Genomic DNA, 14452 nt, shown 5'->3' with positions numbered 1-14452 from the left:
CCCATGATGTTAGCCTTCTTTCACTCCCTATAATTTACCATGCTCACTTCCACCATCAGGCCTTGCTGTTTCCCCTGCCTGAAACATCTTCCCTCCCCCTTTCCACTAGTTAATTCCTTAAAAAAAAAAAAAAAAGTGGGAAGCAGCTGTAGCTCAAGCAATTGAGCTCTCATTTATCATATGGAGGACCTGGGTTCGATCCCCAGGACCTCCTAATAAAAAAAGAAAAAAGGTGCCCCAGACCTGTACAGGCCCCCATGCGGTACGGAGAGGCACACCAAAAAGATGGCGCAACCAGATAGAAAAAAAAAAAAAAGGTAAACTATACATACCTTAAAAATAATTTTAACCATTTTTACATGAACCATTTTTACACGAACCATTTTGTGACATTAAATACACTGACAATATTGTATAACTTAAGCCACTATTTCCAGATTTTCATCATTCCAAACAAGCTCATACTCTTTAAACAGTAACTTCCCCTTTCCCCCTGTCCCCACTCCTGGTAATCACTAATATTTCAGTTTTCATGAATTTGCTTATTCTAAGTATTTCATATAAGAGAAATCATACAATATTTATCCTTTTGTGTCTGGCTTATTTCATTCAACATTATGCTCAATTAGTTGACTCAGTTCTTATCAGATCTCAGGGCAAATGGCTTCAGTATATGCTCTTTTTTTAAATTTTATTTTACTTTTATTTTACTTTATTATTTCTCTTCTCTTCCCCGCCCTACCCCCAACCCTTCCCCCCAGTTGTCTGCTCTCTGTGTCCATTCACTGTGTGTTCTTCTGTGTCCACTTACATTCTTGTCAGTGGCACCGGGAATCTGTGTCTCTTTTTGTTGTGTCATCTTGCTGTGTCAGCTCTGTGTGTGTGCAGCACCACTCCGGGGCAGGCTGCACTTTTTTAGGACCAGGCAGCTCTCCTTTCAGGGTGCACTCCTTGCGCATGGGGCTCCCCTATGTGTGCGACACCCCTGCGTGGCATGGCACTCCTTGCACACATCAGCACTGCCAGCTCATCATACAGGTCAAGAGGCCCTGGGTTTGAACACTGGACCTCCCATGTGGTAGGTAGACGCTCTATCCATTTAGCCAAATCTGCTTCCCAATATATGCTCTTATAGGACAGTGTGTGATTCTTTTGTAACACTTACCACAATTGCAATTTTACATTTTTTAAAATATATTTTTTATTTATTTTTAAAAGATACTTAGATTATATAAAATGTTACATAAAAATACATTTTTTTCAAAATTTCCTTTTTTTTTTTAAGATTTATTTATTTCTCTCTCTCACCTTCCCCCCTTTAGATGATCTCTCCCACTAGACTGTACATTCCAGGAAGGTGGGAACTAGATCTGGTTTTGTTCACTGCTTTGTCTCCTGCCTGGCACGTGTAGTTGTTCAATGAACATTTCTGAGCAGATGAACACCTCCCTTGGTCCACTAGTTTGGTCCCTTGGAGGATTTAACAGGCCCCACCTGTCTTCTTCGGAAGAGAGGATCAAGGATCTGAGCCCTGAGAGGCAACGTGGAATAGTGGGAACATTCTGGGTTTTGGAGTCAGAGGCCAGGGTTTGAGTCCTTGTTCTGCCATGTACAACTATGTGACCCTGGGTGATTACAAGCCTATCTTCCTCTCTACCAAAAATGGAGACACTCAGATCTACCTCATAGGAATTTTGTAAAAATTTATCATTTTTTTTCTGACACACAGGAGGAACCAAATTGATGGCAGATCTTAGAATTACTACTCCTGGGACATTTAACAGGAAGCTGAAGGGGGCTGCCGGCAGTGGGGGACAAGGCATGAAGGGGTAATATCAAGTTCTTTCATTTGGAAGATGGAGGTAAATACTGTCAGGACCCGAGTAATGATAAGAACTTTAAAGGAGATTTTATTTTTTTTCCTCTGGAAAGGCAGCCAGGAAAGGAAAGCTAGGTTAAGCTTGGGGGAAGAAAGTATCTACATCTTTACTCACTTAGGAGATGATAAGTTTGGAAGGTAGCAAGGAAAGGATGGGAAAAATGCTGAGGGAGAAACTACCTCAAGCATCCAGAGCAGCAGCACAGAGGCGCAGAAAGACAATGGAAGTGTCATCTCCTAGCTAAGTTAAAATGCAACACATAAAATCCTTAATGAACTATAAACGTGAGGGCTTCTACTTCCTTTAGTATCCAATCTACCATTATTCACCCACTGGGACCCTATAACAACAATCACAATTTATCACCCATGCTCCATGCTAAGCACTTTAGATGTGTGGTCTTCTTGAAATCTTAAAACCTTGTGACACTGGTATAACTATCCCACTTTACAGATGGAGAAACACGTCCAGAGCAGTGAGGTAATTTGCCCATGGCCACACAACTAAAGCAAGACAGATTCAGGATCCCTAAATCAGTGCTTATGGAAAGCAGAGTTAAGCAATTGGGATGGAGAGCAGGGGGCAAGAGAAAGAAAAAAAGAGTCAAGGTTCTCCTTGAAATACAGGGAGAACACTGATCTAATTCACAGGGTGTTAAGGCAGGAGCCTCTATAAAGAAGGGAGGAGACTGGAGCACCTAGAGGGAAAGAGGATTTAGGATAAAGAATTTTTGGAAATCAGAACAGGGCACATAAAAATTATAGCTGTTATAGTTGAAAGATCATTGATTTAGATAGGTACTTATATATTACTACATTCAATGTGTGAAAAATGATGCCCTTCATGCCTGCCACCATCAAGGAACCCAGCAAGTTCTCAATGGCTAATTGATGTCTTCTGAACCTTCCTGCTTTCTGTGCAGACTTGTTGAGGAGTCCCTCTGCAGGTTCATCTCTCTAGCAAAAGTTTCTAGTCTGAGTGGTTACAGAATTTAGCTTTTAATCAGTTACAAATAAATCACAGCAAAGACTTCAGCTGAGAGTTGATCGCACTTGAATTATTTGATATATAATCAACGCATCCATGTACCTACAAATCTAGAAAAAGTAGGTGATGATGGCTCTCTGGTAAACTTTTAAGTTTTCCCTTGAACTCATTATCCCAAAGCAGCATTGTAGCCTTAAAAGGGCGGGCATAAGACTGCTTAAAACACTTCCCAAGTCACCGCACACAAATTCTGAGTATTGTTGGGTCACAACATCATCTGTTTTCTCCTTCCCTTTACCCAATATTTTATTACAGTCACATATTTTTTTTCAATTTCTCTCCCCTTCCCCCCCCACCCCCACCAGTTGCCTGCTTTCTGTGTCCATTCGCTGCGTGTTCTTCTGTGACCGCTCCTATCCTTATCAGTGGCACCGGGAATCTGTGTTTCCTTTTTATTGAGTCATCTTGTTGCGTCAGGTCTCCATGTGTGTGGCGCCACTCCTGGGCAGGCTACACTTTCTTTTGCGCTGCGCGGTTCTCCTTACAGGGTGCACTCCTTGCGCGTGGGGCTCCCCTACGCAGGGGACACCCCTGCGTGGCAGGGCACTCCTTGTGCACATCAGCACTGTGCATGGGCCAGCTCTACACGGGTCAAGGAGGCCCGGGGTTTGAACTGTGGGCCTCCCATGTGGTAGGCAGATGCCCTATCCATTGGGTCAAGTCCGCTTCCCCAAACATTTGACACATCAACTATAGCATTCTGGCATCTGAGCTTATTCTTGTCTTATTTCTTAAGTTTATCTCTAGTATATAATTTTTTATTATTTATTTTTATTTTTTTTTGAGGTAGCAAGGCTGGGGATTGAACCTGGGACCTTGTATATAGGAAGCTGGCACTCAACCACTGAGCCACATCGGTTCCCTTATTTTTTTTTTTAATTAGCGAAGTTGTGGGTTTACAGAACAATCATGCATAACATACACGATTCTCAAATATCAACCCATCAACATCTTGGATTCGTGTGGAACATTTATTACAATTGATGACAGTACATTTTTAATCACTGTACTACAAAAGTTCCATGGATTTTTCTTTAAATTTTTATTGCCACATATACAATCTAACATTTTCCCTTTTAATCATATTTAGATAAATATTTCAGCACTGTTAATTATATTCACAATCTTGTGCTACCATCACCACCATCCATTACCAAAACATTTCCATCATTCCAAATAGGAACCCTGAACATGTTAAGCCTTAATGTTCCATTCCCTATCCCAAACCCATCCCCTGATAACATATATTCTAGATTCTAACTCTATGAGTAGCCAATATTTCATAAAGTTGTTCGACTCCACAGTGGAGGGAGGTGGAGGCAGGAAGGACAGCAGTGTCATGTGTATAAGATACAATGTAAACAGAAAGATGATTATTTAGAGGGAGAAGCATAACTCTTCCCTTCGCTAGCACCCCCACCTCACTCTAGTATATTCTGGGAAATTCTTCACTGTGGTGTGGAAGAGTTGGGCAGGGCAGGGAAACACAAATAGGTGGGCCCTTATACTGAAATTTTCACTCCTGATTATTCGTATTTGGAAATGTCCCAGTGAAGAGAGCAACAAAGACTGATTCATGTCATAGCTCCACTTAGTAGAAGAGTAATGCAGATGTTGCTGAGAGGGCAGAGCTTGGCAAACATGTCCAAGGTACTGTCTGTGTGCAGCTTGCTCATGTCCTCCCAAGAGAGTAGATCTGAAAAACACTGATGTGGAAGCTTCCTCAGTCTTCTTGGTGACCACTGACCAAGCTCTGCAGTCTGCTAAGGAGAGGTGGGTGGGGTGCACAGTTTGCATCAATCTTTGGCCCTCCACCCTCATGCTCCTTGACCCTGCCCTATACTGCAGGCGGTCATCTTCACTTGCACCCTGGCAACAGTGCTGGCTGAAATCATCAATATGATAAGGGCTGGGTTGGCTCAAATGGCTAAGTCCTGTAACTCAGAACCCCAAGGTACAGGGAGTTAGCTTACTCCCCGGGAAACTCTAAGGCCTCAGTGCCTCGTGGCCTCAATTCAGGGAAGTCAGATTGTGGAGCAATAGTGCCAGGTATAGGGCCCTCTGCCTACAAAGGGCCAAGCCCTCAACATCCCTCTTCCCTGGACAGGTTCAGGCATGCAGCCATCATGAAGAGCCAGCATTCTCATAGGACCCACCTCTGGAAATAAGCAATGAATGTAGCACCACATATAGGAAGCAGGACATGGAAAGGTTCAGCCAGAGGCCCAGTACCTTTGAGCTTCCTCTCTTTGAGACTAGGTAAAATCAGAGGGTGACTTAGACCCAGACCAGTGGCACACCAAACGTGCTTCAAGCCTTACTCAAAAGTCACCTGCAAGCCCTGTTTAACCCCCACCACCCACATTCCTCATCGCCTTTCATTGCTTATACTTTTTCCATACCACATATCACCTTGTAATATTCTATACAATTTACTTTTTAAAAAATTGTCTTGTCTTCCCTACTAGATTGCCAGCTCTGTGAAGGTGCTATTTATGTGTTTTCTTTACTGTTATTTCTCCCAGGCTTTGAAGATAGGTACTCAATAAATACTGGTGAATAAGTGAATAAATCTTTAAATAAGACACTAGCTACAAGACAATGCCCTAATGGCCCAGGAGCCTCCTGGGTAGCTGACGTATGAATTACTGCCCTCCAGGCAGGCCCACAGCTCTCCCGTGCCTCAGGCAATTAGGATTCAGTGATGCTCAAGGGCGGTGTGGTGGTGGAAAGAGCAAGAACACTGAGATCCAGCAGGCAAATGTGGCTGCCAACATGTTGTGCAATCATGGGCATGTTCCTTAATTTCTTAGAACCTCAAGTTCCCTCACCTGTAAAATAGGGATAATAATACCTACCTCATAGAATTGGTTGTGAGAATTGAAGAAGTTAAAGTGCAATACCATCTCCTTGAAGTGTACCCTGCTGCAACAATAATAAGGAAAGGGCTACCCAGGGGGTCTGCAGTTTTAACAGGAACTACAACTATGCCATCCCACGTAGGACTTGTTAGATATTAGTGACTCATGAGGGTCCTTATCCAGATATGGAATTACAATCTGTCCCTCAAGATTCACTCCCAAAGGGGAAATTGTAAAACTTTAATTATCCCAAGAGATAATAAGTTTCTGATGTTTGCGTGAGCATTCTTGGTCTTGGCCCTCTCTAGCTACCTGAAATCCAATGACTTCCTGCTGAGTAACCCTCTTAGACCACGCCATGAGACCCACTGGTATCTGTTTCTGGGACGTTTTGCCAGCGAATCCTCAAAGGAAAGATCATCTTAAAGGTCTGGCATGAGAAAAGACTGAGTGCTAATAACCTAGTCAAACACATGCCCACCAGTGTAGAGTTAGCAGTACACTTCTTTCCTGAATACCCTTCCTCTGGCCAGAGGACCCTAAACATATTCTGTTCCTAGAAAAAAAAAGTGGCAAATCTCTGTAAGCTGCAAGACTTTATAAACCAGGTCAAAAGGATAGTGTCCAACCTCTCTTCCTCTCAATCATTATGGTCTAGCCACCATGGCCACTGTTCAACTCCGTAAGCAAGTGAGCCGAGTCTTCCCTTTTTATAGGGCTTTTGCACTTGATGCGCCCTTCCCCTGAACACTCTGGTACTAGATCTTCATATGTTCATTTCTTCCTGTCATTCAGGTATCACTTCAAATGTTACCTTCTGATATGGTTATGAATTCCAAAAATAGATATTGGATTATGTTTGTAACCTGGTCTGTACCTGGGCATGATTAAGTTATGATTAGGGATTTGACTTGGCCATGTCATTAGGGCATTGAGTGTCCACCCCTTGGTGGGTGGAGACTTACAGATAAAAGGCATGGCAAAGGACAGAGTTGGAAGGGTTTTTGATGTTGGAGTTTTGACATTGGAGTTTGATGCTGAAGCCTTAAGCTGGAGCCCCGGGAAGTAAGCCCACAGAGGAAAGAGAAACAAGCCCCAGGAAGAGAGGAACCATGAACCCAGAAAGAAACAAGCCCTGGGAAGAGAGGAACCCTGAACCCAGAGAGAAGCAAGACCCTAGAAAGGAGGAACCCCAGGAAGCCTGAACCCTCACAGACATTGGCAGCCATCTTGCGCCAACATGTGAAAAATAGACTTTGGTGAGGGAGTAATTTAGGCTTTATGGTCTGGTATCTGTAAGATCCTACCCCAAATAAACACCCTTTATAAAAACCAACCAATTTCTGATATTTTGCACCAGCACCCCTTTGGCTGACTAATACACCTCCCAAGATAGATCTTTCTTGATCACCTGATCTTAAAGTAGCCCCTCACCCCCAGTTTTTCTCTCGTCTCTTTTCCGTCACCCTGTTTTAGTTTCTTCAAAACACGTATCACTTATCTTATTTAAGTGCTGATTGTCTGCTCCCCCTTCTTGAACCTAAACTCCACAAAAGCAGGGACCCTGTTTGACTTATTCACTGCTGTATCCTGGGTATTCCTGGCCTAGAACTGGTCTTCAAAAAATACCTGCTGAAACTAATGAATGAATGCATCAATGAACAAATTGTTTTGGGTAAAACTCAGGGGCCCTGATTTTAGGTGAGAAATATGAAGGAAAAATAGGAGAAAAGATCCTGAAGGGACTGATGGGTGGTTGTAAGTGCACCTAACTTCGACTCACATCTACCAGGTTGCCTAGTCTAATCATCCTCTTCTCACAAGTTCACCTGGTCTCTCCACGCCGCCCCCCCCCCCTCCCCACTCCATAGCAAACACCCACAAAGGACTTGCCACACAGGAGAGTAAGAAGGCAGCTCTTTTTCTTTAGCTCCAGTTTTACTAGAACACAGTTTAGGAGGAGACTCTGTGGCTTCACAGCCTGTCCAATGCTTTGGAGTTAATCTCAGCATAAATTCCAACCTGGGCTGGGTAAAATATGGAGGGCCTTCTCAGGAAAGCTGGGTTTCCTCTCTCCTCCTCCCCGCTCAAAGCAACCAAGAGGTCACCTCTTGGCTGCTGGATAGGGTCAGTCACTGTTCTAAAACACCTCCCACTCTAGTGGGCAAGTAGCAACTGTGCCAGGAGCACTCATCCAGGCAAGGTCCTGTGGCACTTGGGCATTAAAAGCCAAGAGAAACCCATTCTCAGAAGTGATCGGCTCCACGGTGGCAACAGGTGTTATGCTGGGCTCTAAAGCCCCTGAACCCTGCTCCAAGCCAGTAAGGGAAGGGAAAGCTAATTTGGGCTCAAGTTAATTATGGGTGTTCACCTAAACTGAGTCCCTCAGAGAAGCTATCTGGGGACCAGCGTGGCATCCTAGGACACAGGAACATTAAGGGTGACAGGTGAGGCGCAGGCTTCCTGTGGGGAAGACCACAGCAAAGGGAGAATGCTGGAGAATAGACGCAGGAGCCACTAAAACTGAAGAACCTCTGCCCAGAGACTCTACACTCTTGTTCAATCCACCTCTACCTGATAAACACACCCTACCCATTCCCTGTGCCGTTTCATTTCCTCTCAGAAAACTTTGTTTTGGTTTGATATTTGCCTCTAGGCCTCTGGGAGACTTTTCTGAGCTTTGCTTCCTCTTCTTGTTTCTAGGATACCTGAGCTGGCTCCTACAGCAACAAACGCAGTAGGAATGAGAAAAGGGGGGTAGGGGTGGATCATCAGATAGAAAGGGGAGGGAGGGAAAGTGCCTGCTTGCAAGACTTTGGTGGCACCCAGACACCCCAGAGGTGTATCAGGAGACTCCAGCACAAAGCAAAACTAAAACACCCAAGAGCCATTTGCAAAGAGAGAATGTGAAGTTCTAGGAAATCAAAAGATCAGAGCACAGACCAGGAGCACTGGCTAGGGCTGGCTCAAGCCAAGCACACTCAGGGAACCTCTTAGAAGTTACAGCAGGGAGGCCTCCACACGCTACCTGGAAGGATAATAACTCCCAGGCATAAAGTGCTAGGCTGGATCAGCCCATAAATATCAAAACACACCCTCAATGGCGCCAGGCCTGGGGCCAGGGCATGTGGGGGAAAGTGGGGAGCAGGACTCCACCTGCTCAGCATGCTAGCACGTGGCCATTCTGGCTAATCCTACATCCAACCTCAGCCCCACCTCCAACAAGAAAGAACCTGGCTTTCCCAGGCTGAAGCAGGAATGACTGGAATTCCCCTGAGGCAAGCTACACAAGGTTATCCAGCTACAGAAGTCATTCATCAACCTGCTTCTGGAAGGGGAGAAGGAGGCTAGCTCAGCCTCTGGCCAGATAGAACCAGTGCAGTTCCCACAGCACACTTACCACAGGGGGCCACTCTGGAGGGAGACTAACCCAGGGACAGAGAAGTCTGTCTGTCCCCTGGAGCAGAAAAGTCTGTTACCTGGCACAGACCGAGCTGCCCATAAATTGGGCTCTTCTTATTCTAATGGCATGTAGACAGCTTAGGGGAGAAGTAGCTTTTTTTTTTTTTTTAGAAGTAGCTTTTAATAATAAGCATTTGCATCCCATTCTCATGGGACTACTGGTAATTAGAAAGAATCCTCCTTTTGCTAATAATAAGCAAAATATCTGATCTTCCCCTACCCCATACCATCCTTAAAAGTTAGAGAAGCTGATATGGCTCACGCAGTTGGGCACCAGCCTACCACATATGAGGTCCCGGGTTCAGTTCCCAGTGCCTCCTAAAGAAGACAAGCAAGACAGAGAGCTGACACAACGGGCTGGCCTGGTGAACTGATGTAACAAGATGACACAACCAGGGGACACAACAAGGAAACACAATAGAGACACAAGTGGGAGTGGAGGTGGGTCAAGTCATTTGGTGCCTTCCTCCTACATGGAAGGTCCTGGGTTTGGTTTTCAGTGCCTCCTAAAAAAAGACAAGCACACAATGAACAGGCACAGAGAGCAGACAGCGAGCATATATAACGAGGGGGATGGGGAGAAATAAATAAAATAAACCTTAAAAAAAAAAGAGTCAAAGTTCTGTAATCAAACTAGTTGGGTTAGAATCCCAATACAGACACTAGCTGTGTGACTACAAGCAAACTGCTTATCCTCTCTGAATCTGTTTCCTCCTCTAAAACATGGGAATGATAATAGTACCAACCTTAAAGGATTGCTCTGAGTATTATTATTTAAGATAATTCATTTCAAATGCTTAACATAGTACCTGGTACAGATTAAGCCCTTAATAAAGGTAGCTTTTCAGACCAGATGACAGAAAACTAAGCAAATTATGTATCGTGTACAAGAAATAACATTAGGCCTTCCCCAAGTTGCTGGTGGGGTTAAGAAAAGGAGAGCAATTGCCCTTCTCATTTTCCAGTGTCCCTATGTCCATCAGCAAGGAGCAGAGGTTGACAGAGAGAACCAGAAGCAGGAGGGGCAGCCCCAAGGCTCCACAAGGAAACACTTCTGTAGAAATCTAAAGAAACGATGGATTAGACCATTTTCATTACTCCAAAAAGGAAAATCCCACACCCCTTAACAGTCACCTTTCAATCCCTCTATTCTTCCCCAGCCCTACATCACACCTAATCTAATTCTATCTCTATAGATTTATTTATATTTACATTTTATATAAATGGAAACATACTATATGTAATACTTTGGGTCTGATTTAACTTAGTATAATTTTCCTTGTTTTAAGTTATTGTAATTATTTTTTAAAATTAGAGATGTTGTAGGTTTATATAAAAGTCATATGAAAAATATAGCATTCCCATATAGCCCCTATTGTTGACACTTAGCATTGGTGTGGTATCTTTGTATTAAATGATGAAAGAATATTAAAATATTATCTGTAGTCCATAGTTAGTATTAGGTATATTATTCCCCTATACCACCATATTATTAACATCTTTATTATGGCCATCCTAGTGGATGTGATGTAGTATCTCAACATGGTTTTGATTTGAATTTCGCTAATGGTTAAGGGTTTTGAGCATATTTCATGTGATTATTATATACTGGTATCTTTTCCTTGGAGAAATACCTGTTGAGATCCTCTGCCCCATTTTAATTGTTTGTCTTATAGTTATTCAGTTATGAGTTATTTTTATATTTTGATATCCTCATCATATATCTGATACCCTCATCATATATCTGAATCTGTAGACAGCTTTGGGTAGTACTGCCATCTTGACAATATTAAATCTTCTAGTCCACGAACAAGGAATGTCTTTCCATTTATTTAGTTCTTCTCTAATGTCTTTCCACAGTTTTGTAGTTTTAATGTATACATTTTTCACCACTAGGTTAAATTTATCCTAAATATTTTATTGGTTGATATGCTATTGTAAATGGATTTTTAAAATTTCCTTTTCAGATTGTTCATTGAATTTGTATAGAAAGAAAACTAATTTTGTGTGTGCGTCTGTGTTTTGATCCTATATTCTGCTACTTCATTGAATTCATTTATTACTTCTAGTAGTTTTTGTGGATCCTGGGATTTTGCTACCTATAAAATCAAGTCATCTGCAAATATAAAAACAAGAACAAATAATGATTGGGCATTTCTCACTTGTAGGAGCAGAGGAATGAAAAAGCAGCAAGGGGGAAATGCCAGCCCAAATCCTCTATTTTTCTTCTACTTTTTTTTTTTTTTTGAGCTACTACAGCCAGAGATTGAACCTGGGACCTCACATGTGGGAAGCCAGCACTCAACTACTAAGCCACAGTGGCTCCCCTGAGTTGGCTTTTTTCTTTGTTGGCTTGTGGTTTGTTTTTGTTTTCAGGAGGCACCGGGACCAAACTGGGACCTCTCATGTAGGAAGCAGGTGCTCAATCATTTGAGCCACATCTGCTCCCTTCTATTTTTTTTTTTTTTAAGATTTATTTTCTTTATTCCTGCTCGCCCTTTGTCTGCTCTCTGCGTCCTCTTGCTTTGTGTTCTCCTGTGTCCACTTGCACCCTCAGCGGCACCGGGAAACTGCATCTCTTTTTTGTTGCATCATCTTGTTGTGTCAGCTCTCCATGTGTGCGGCACCATTCATGGGCGGGCTGCACTTGTTTCACATAGGGTGGCTCTCCTCGCGGGGCACGCTCCTTGCACATGGGGCACTCCCACATGGGGGCATCCCTTGGCATAGCACTCCTTGCTCACAGAAGCTCTGTGCATGGGCCAGCTCATCACACGGGTCAGGAGGCCCTGGGCCTTCCCATATGGCAGGCAGACTCTCTATCATTTGAGCCACGTCCGCTTCCCTCCCCTCTATTTTTGACTAAAGTAGACAAATATTCATAGCAGCATTATGCATAAGAACCCAAAAAATGGTAACAACCTAAATAACCATCAAATGATGAAATTTGGTATAGCCATACAATGGAATATTATCGGCAATAAAGGAATAAAGAATAAAGTACTGATCTATGCTACAATATGGATAAGCCTTGAAAACATTATGCTAAATAAAAGAAGCCAGCAACAAAAGGTCTCATATGATTCCATCTATATGAAATGTCCAGAATAGGCAAATCTATAAAAACAGAAAGTATTATAAATTAGTGGTTGACTAGGACTGGAAGACTTGGGTGGGAAATAGGATGTGACTGCTAATGGTTATGTGGCTTACTGGGTTGATGAAAATGTTCTAAAATCGATTGTGGTGATGGCTGCACAACCCTGCAAATATACTAAAAAGCAGTGAATTGAACACTTTAAATGGGTGAATTGTATGGTATATGAATTACATCTAAATAAAGTTGTTAATGAAATGGCTTGAAGGTACTTACTGAAGATGGTGTTGGGAGCTGTGTGTAATAAAAGGTGTGAATCTATGTTTGTGGGTGGATGGAAATGAATGGCCCAAAAGCAGGACAGATGGCAACAAGGTCAATACCCAACAAAGAACCTTTACTTGGCCCTATATCTCCCTTACAAAAATGGCACCAAAACATTAACCTGGATATATTCCCAGAAGATATGAGAAAACTCCTGCCCACCCCAACTGGTTTAGCAAGGCTATAAACTCCACTGCAGTAAGTCTCTTCTAAGGCACTTACCCAGCTGGGTAGGCAACTAAACCTGACCGGGGGTCACAGGCAAGTCCTCTTCCTCCAGACACTGTTATTCCCAGCACCTTCTCCAACGTCACCTGTTAAAGCAAGACAGAGAGGAGATATGTTATAGAGTGCAGATAATGTGCAGTCAGGAAGGGGGTGCTGAAGATACCCGGACCCTCCTGCAGTGCCAGCTATTTTCCTGATACTGCATCTTCAGAAGCATGGGGCTATGGACTTCTCCAGGTTCTGTTCTGGCCATAGGCCTCTTGATCACATGGGAAAAAGCAAGAGTGCTTCAGCTGCTTTTAGCGGGGCTCAGTCTTGGAAAGAGTGGGAAAGAAAATCCACTGGTGGGATTTAAAGCACAGCTCACAGCCACAGAGGAACAAGCATTCCCCCAATCTAGGAAGGCACTGTTTACAAGAGAGATCGCATCCTGGGTCCCCAGACTGTACTCCTAGGTCTGAGACTCAGGAGAGGTCACTGATCTTTTTCCCTCCTTTGTTGTGCTAATATGTATTTAACACAAAATTTCCCATTGTAACCATTTTTAAGTGTACATTTCAGTGGTATTAATGGCATTCACAATGCTGAGCTACCATTATCAAAACTTTTTCATGGCCCCAAACCAAAACTCTGTACCCAATAGGCAGTAACTCCTCATTCCCTGTCTCTCTAGCCCGTAGTAACCTCTAATCTACTCTCAGTCTCTATGAATTTGCTTATTCTAGATACCTCATATAAGTGGAATTATATAATAGGTATTTTGTTTCTGGCTTATTTCATTCAACATAATGATTTCAAAATTATTTAAAGATTAACCCATGTTGTTGCATGCATCAGAACTTCATTCCTTTTTAAGGCTGAATAATATTGTACTGTATATATATATCACATTTTGCTTATCCATTCATCTGTTGATGGACACTTGGATTGTTTCCACCTTCTGGCTACTATAAATAATGCTATTATGAACACTCATACATAAGTATTTTTTTGAGTTCCTGTTTTCAATTCTTTTGGACATTTACTTAGGTCACTCATCTTTGTGCCTTGGCAGGCATGAAGGGAAAGACTATACTCTGATCGACCAAGAGTCAGAAGATTATTAGGTATCAGTTAGGTAACTCATAATGTTCTTGACCTTTCTATTCCATCACATTCCTTCCTTACATAAAATGACTCCAACCACCCCCTCGAACAGCTGATGGTTCAGACAGATTATGATTCAAGGAGGCAGAAACATGGCTTAATACTGTGTTTTGCAAAGCACAGAGGCTCAGGGTACTCTAACTATTAAACCATGACTTTCAAAGAGGTGGAAGGCAAACATGTATAAAGTGCTCAGAGATCTGAGAGGTCATTGGCCACATGAGGCATTCACCATCAGTCTCATCATCACTATTGTTATCTTGCATTGTAGATGTTCTTCCTGGTAGATGTTCCCATGTGAGAGTCTGACTGCCCTGTAACTTCTTGCTTGTCACTCTACTTCACACTCTACTATAGAATATTGCACTTGTCATTCCAAGTCCAGTCTCCTCTAACACTGCCTGGGC

The 14452-nt window shown here is 42.9% G+C and overlaps 1 protein-coding gene across 11 annotated transcripts in view; it reads right to left on the bottom strand.

Annotated features, from left to right (window-relative positions):
• The window catches only part of MAPKBP1 (mitogen-activated protein kinase binding protein 1), a 64106-nt gene that overhangs the window by 18535 nt on the left and 31119 nt on the right, over positions 1-14452 (bottom strand). For all 11 annotated transcript variants that reach the window (XM_058293981.1, XM_071214123.1, XM_058293983.1 and 8 more), the window contains exon 3: positions 12894-12985. In XM_058293981.1, coding sequence (XP_058149964.1) covers positions 12894-12985 — 92 coding nt within the window. The remainder of the gene's footprint in view (positions 1-12893; positions 12986-14452) is intronic.

This window comes from Dasypus novemcinctus, chromosome 3 (genome assembly GCF_030445035.2).
Source record: "Dasypus novemcinctus isolate mDasNov1 chromosome 3, mDasNov1.1.hap2, whole genome shotgun sequence".
NCBI classification, from domain to species: domain Eukaryota; kingdom Metazoa; phylum Chordata; class Mammalia; order Cingulata; family Dasypodidae; genus Dasypus; species Dasypus novemcinctus.
Note: the sequence above shows the minus strand (reverse complement) of the source record. Positions and strands in the feature narration are given on the sequence as shown.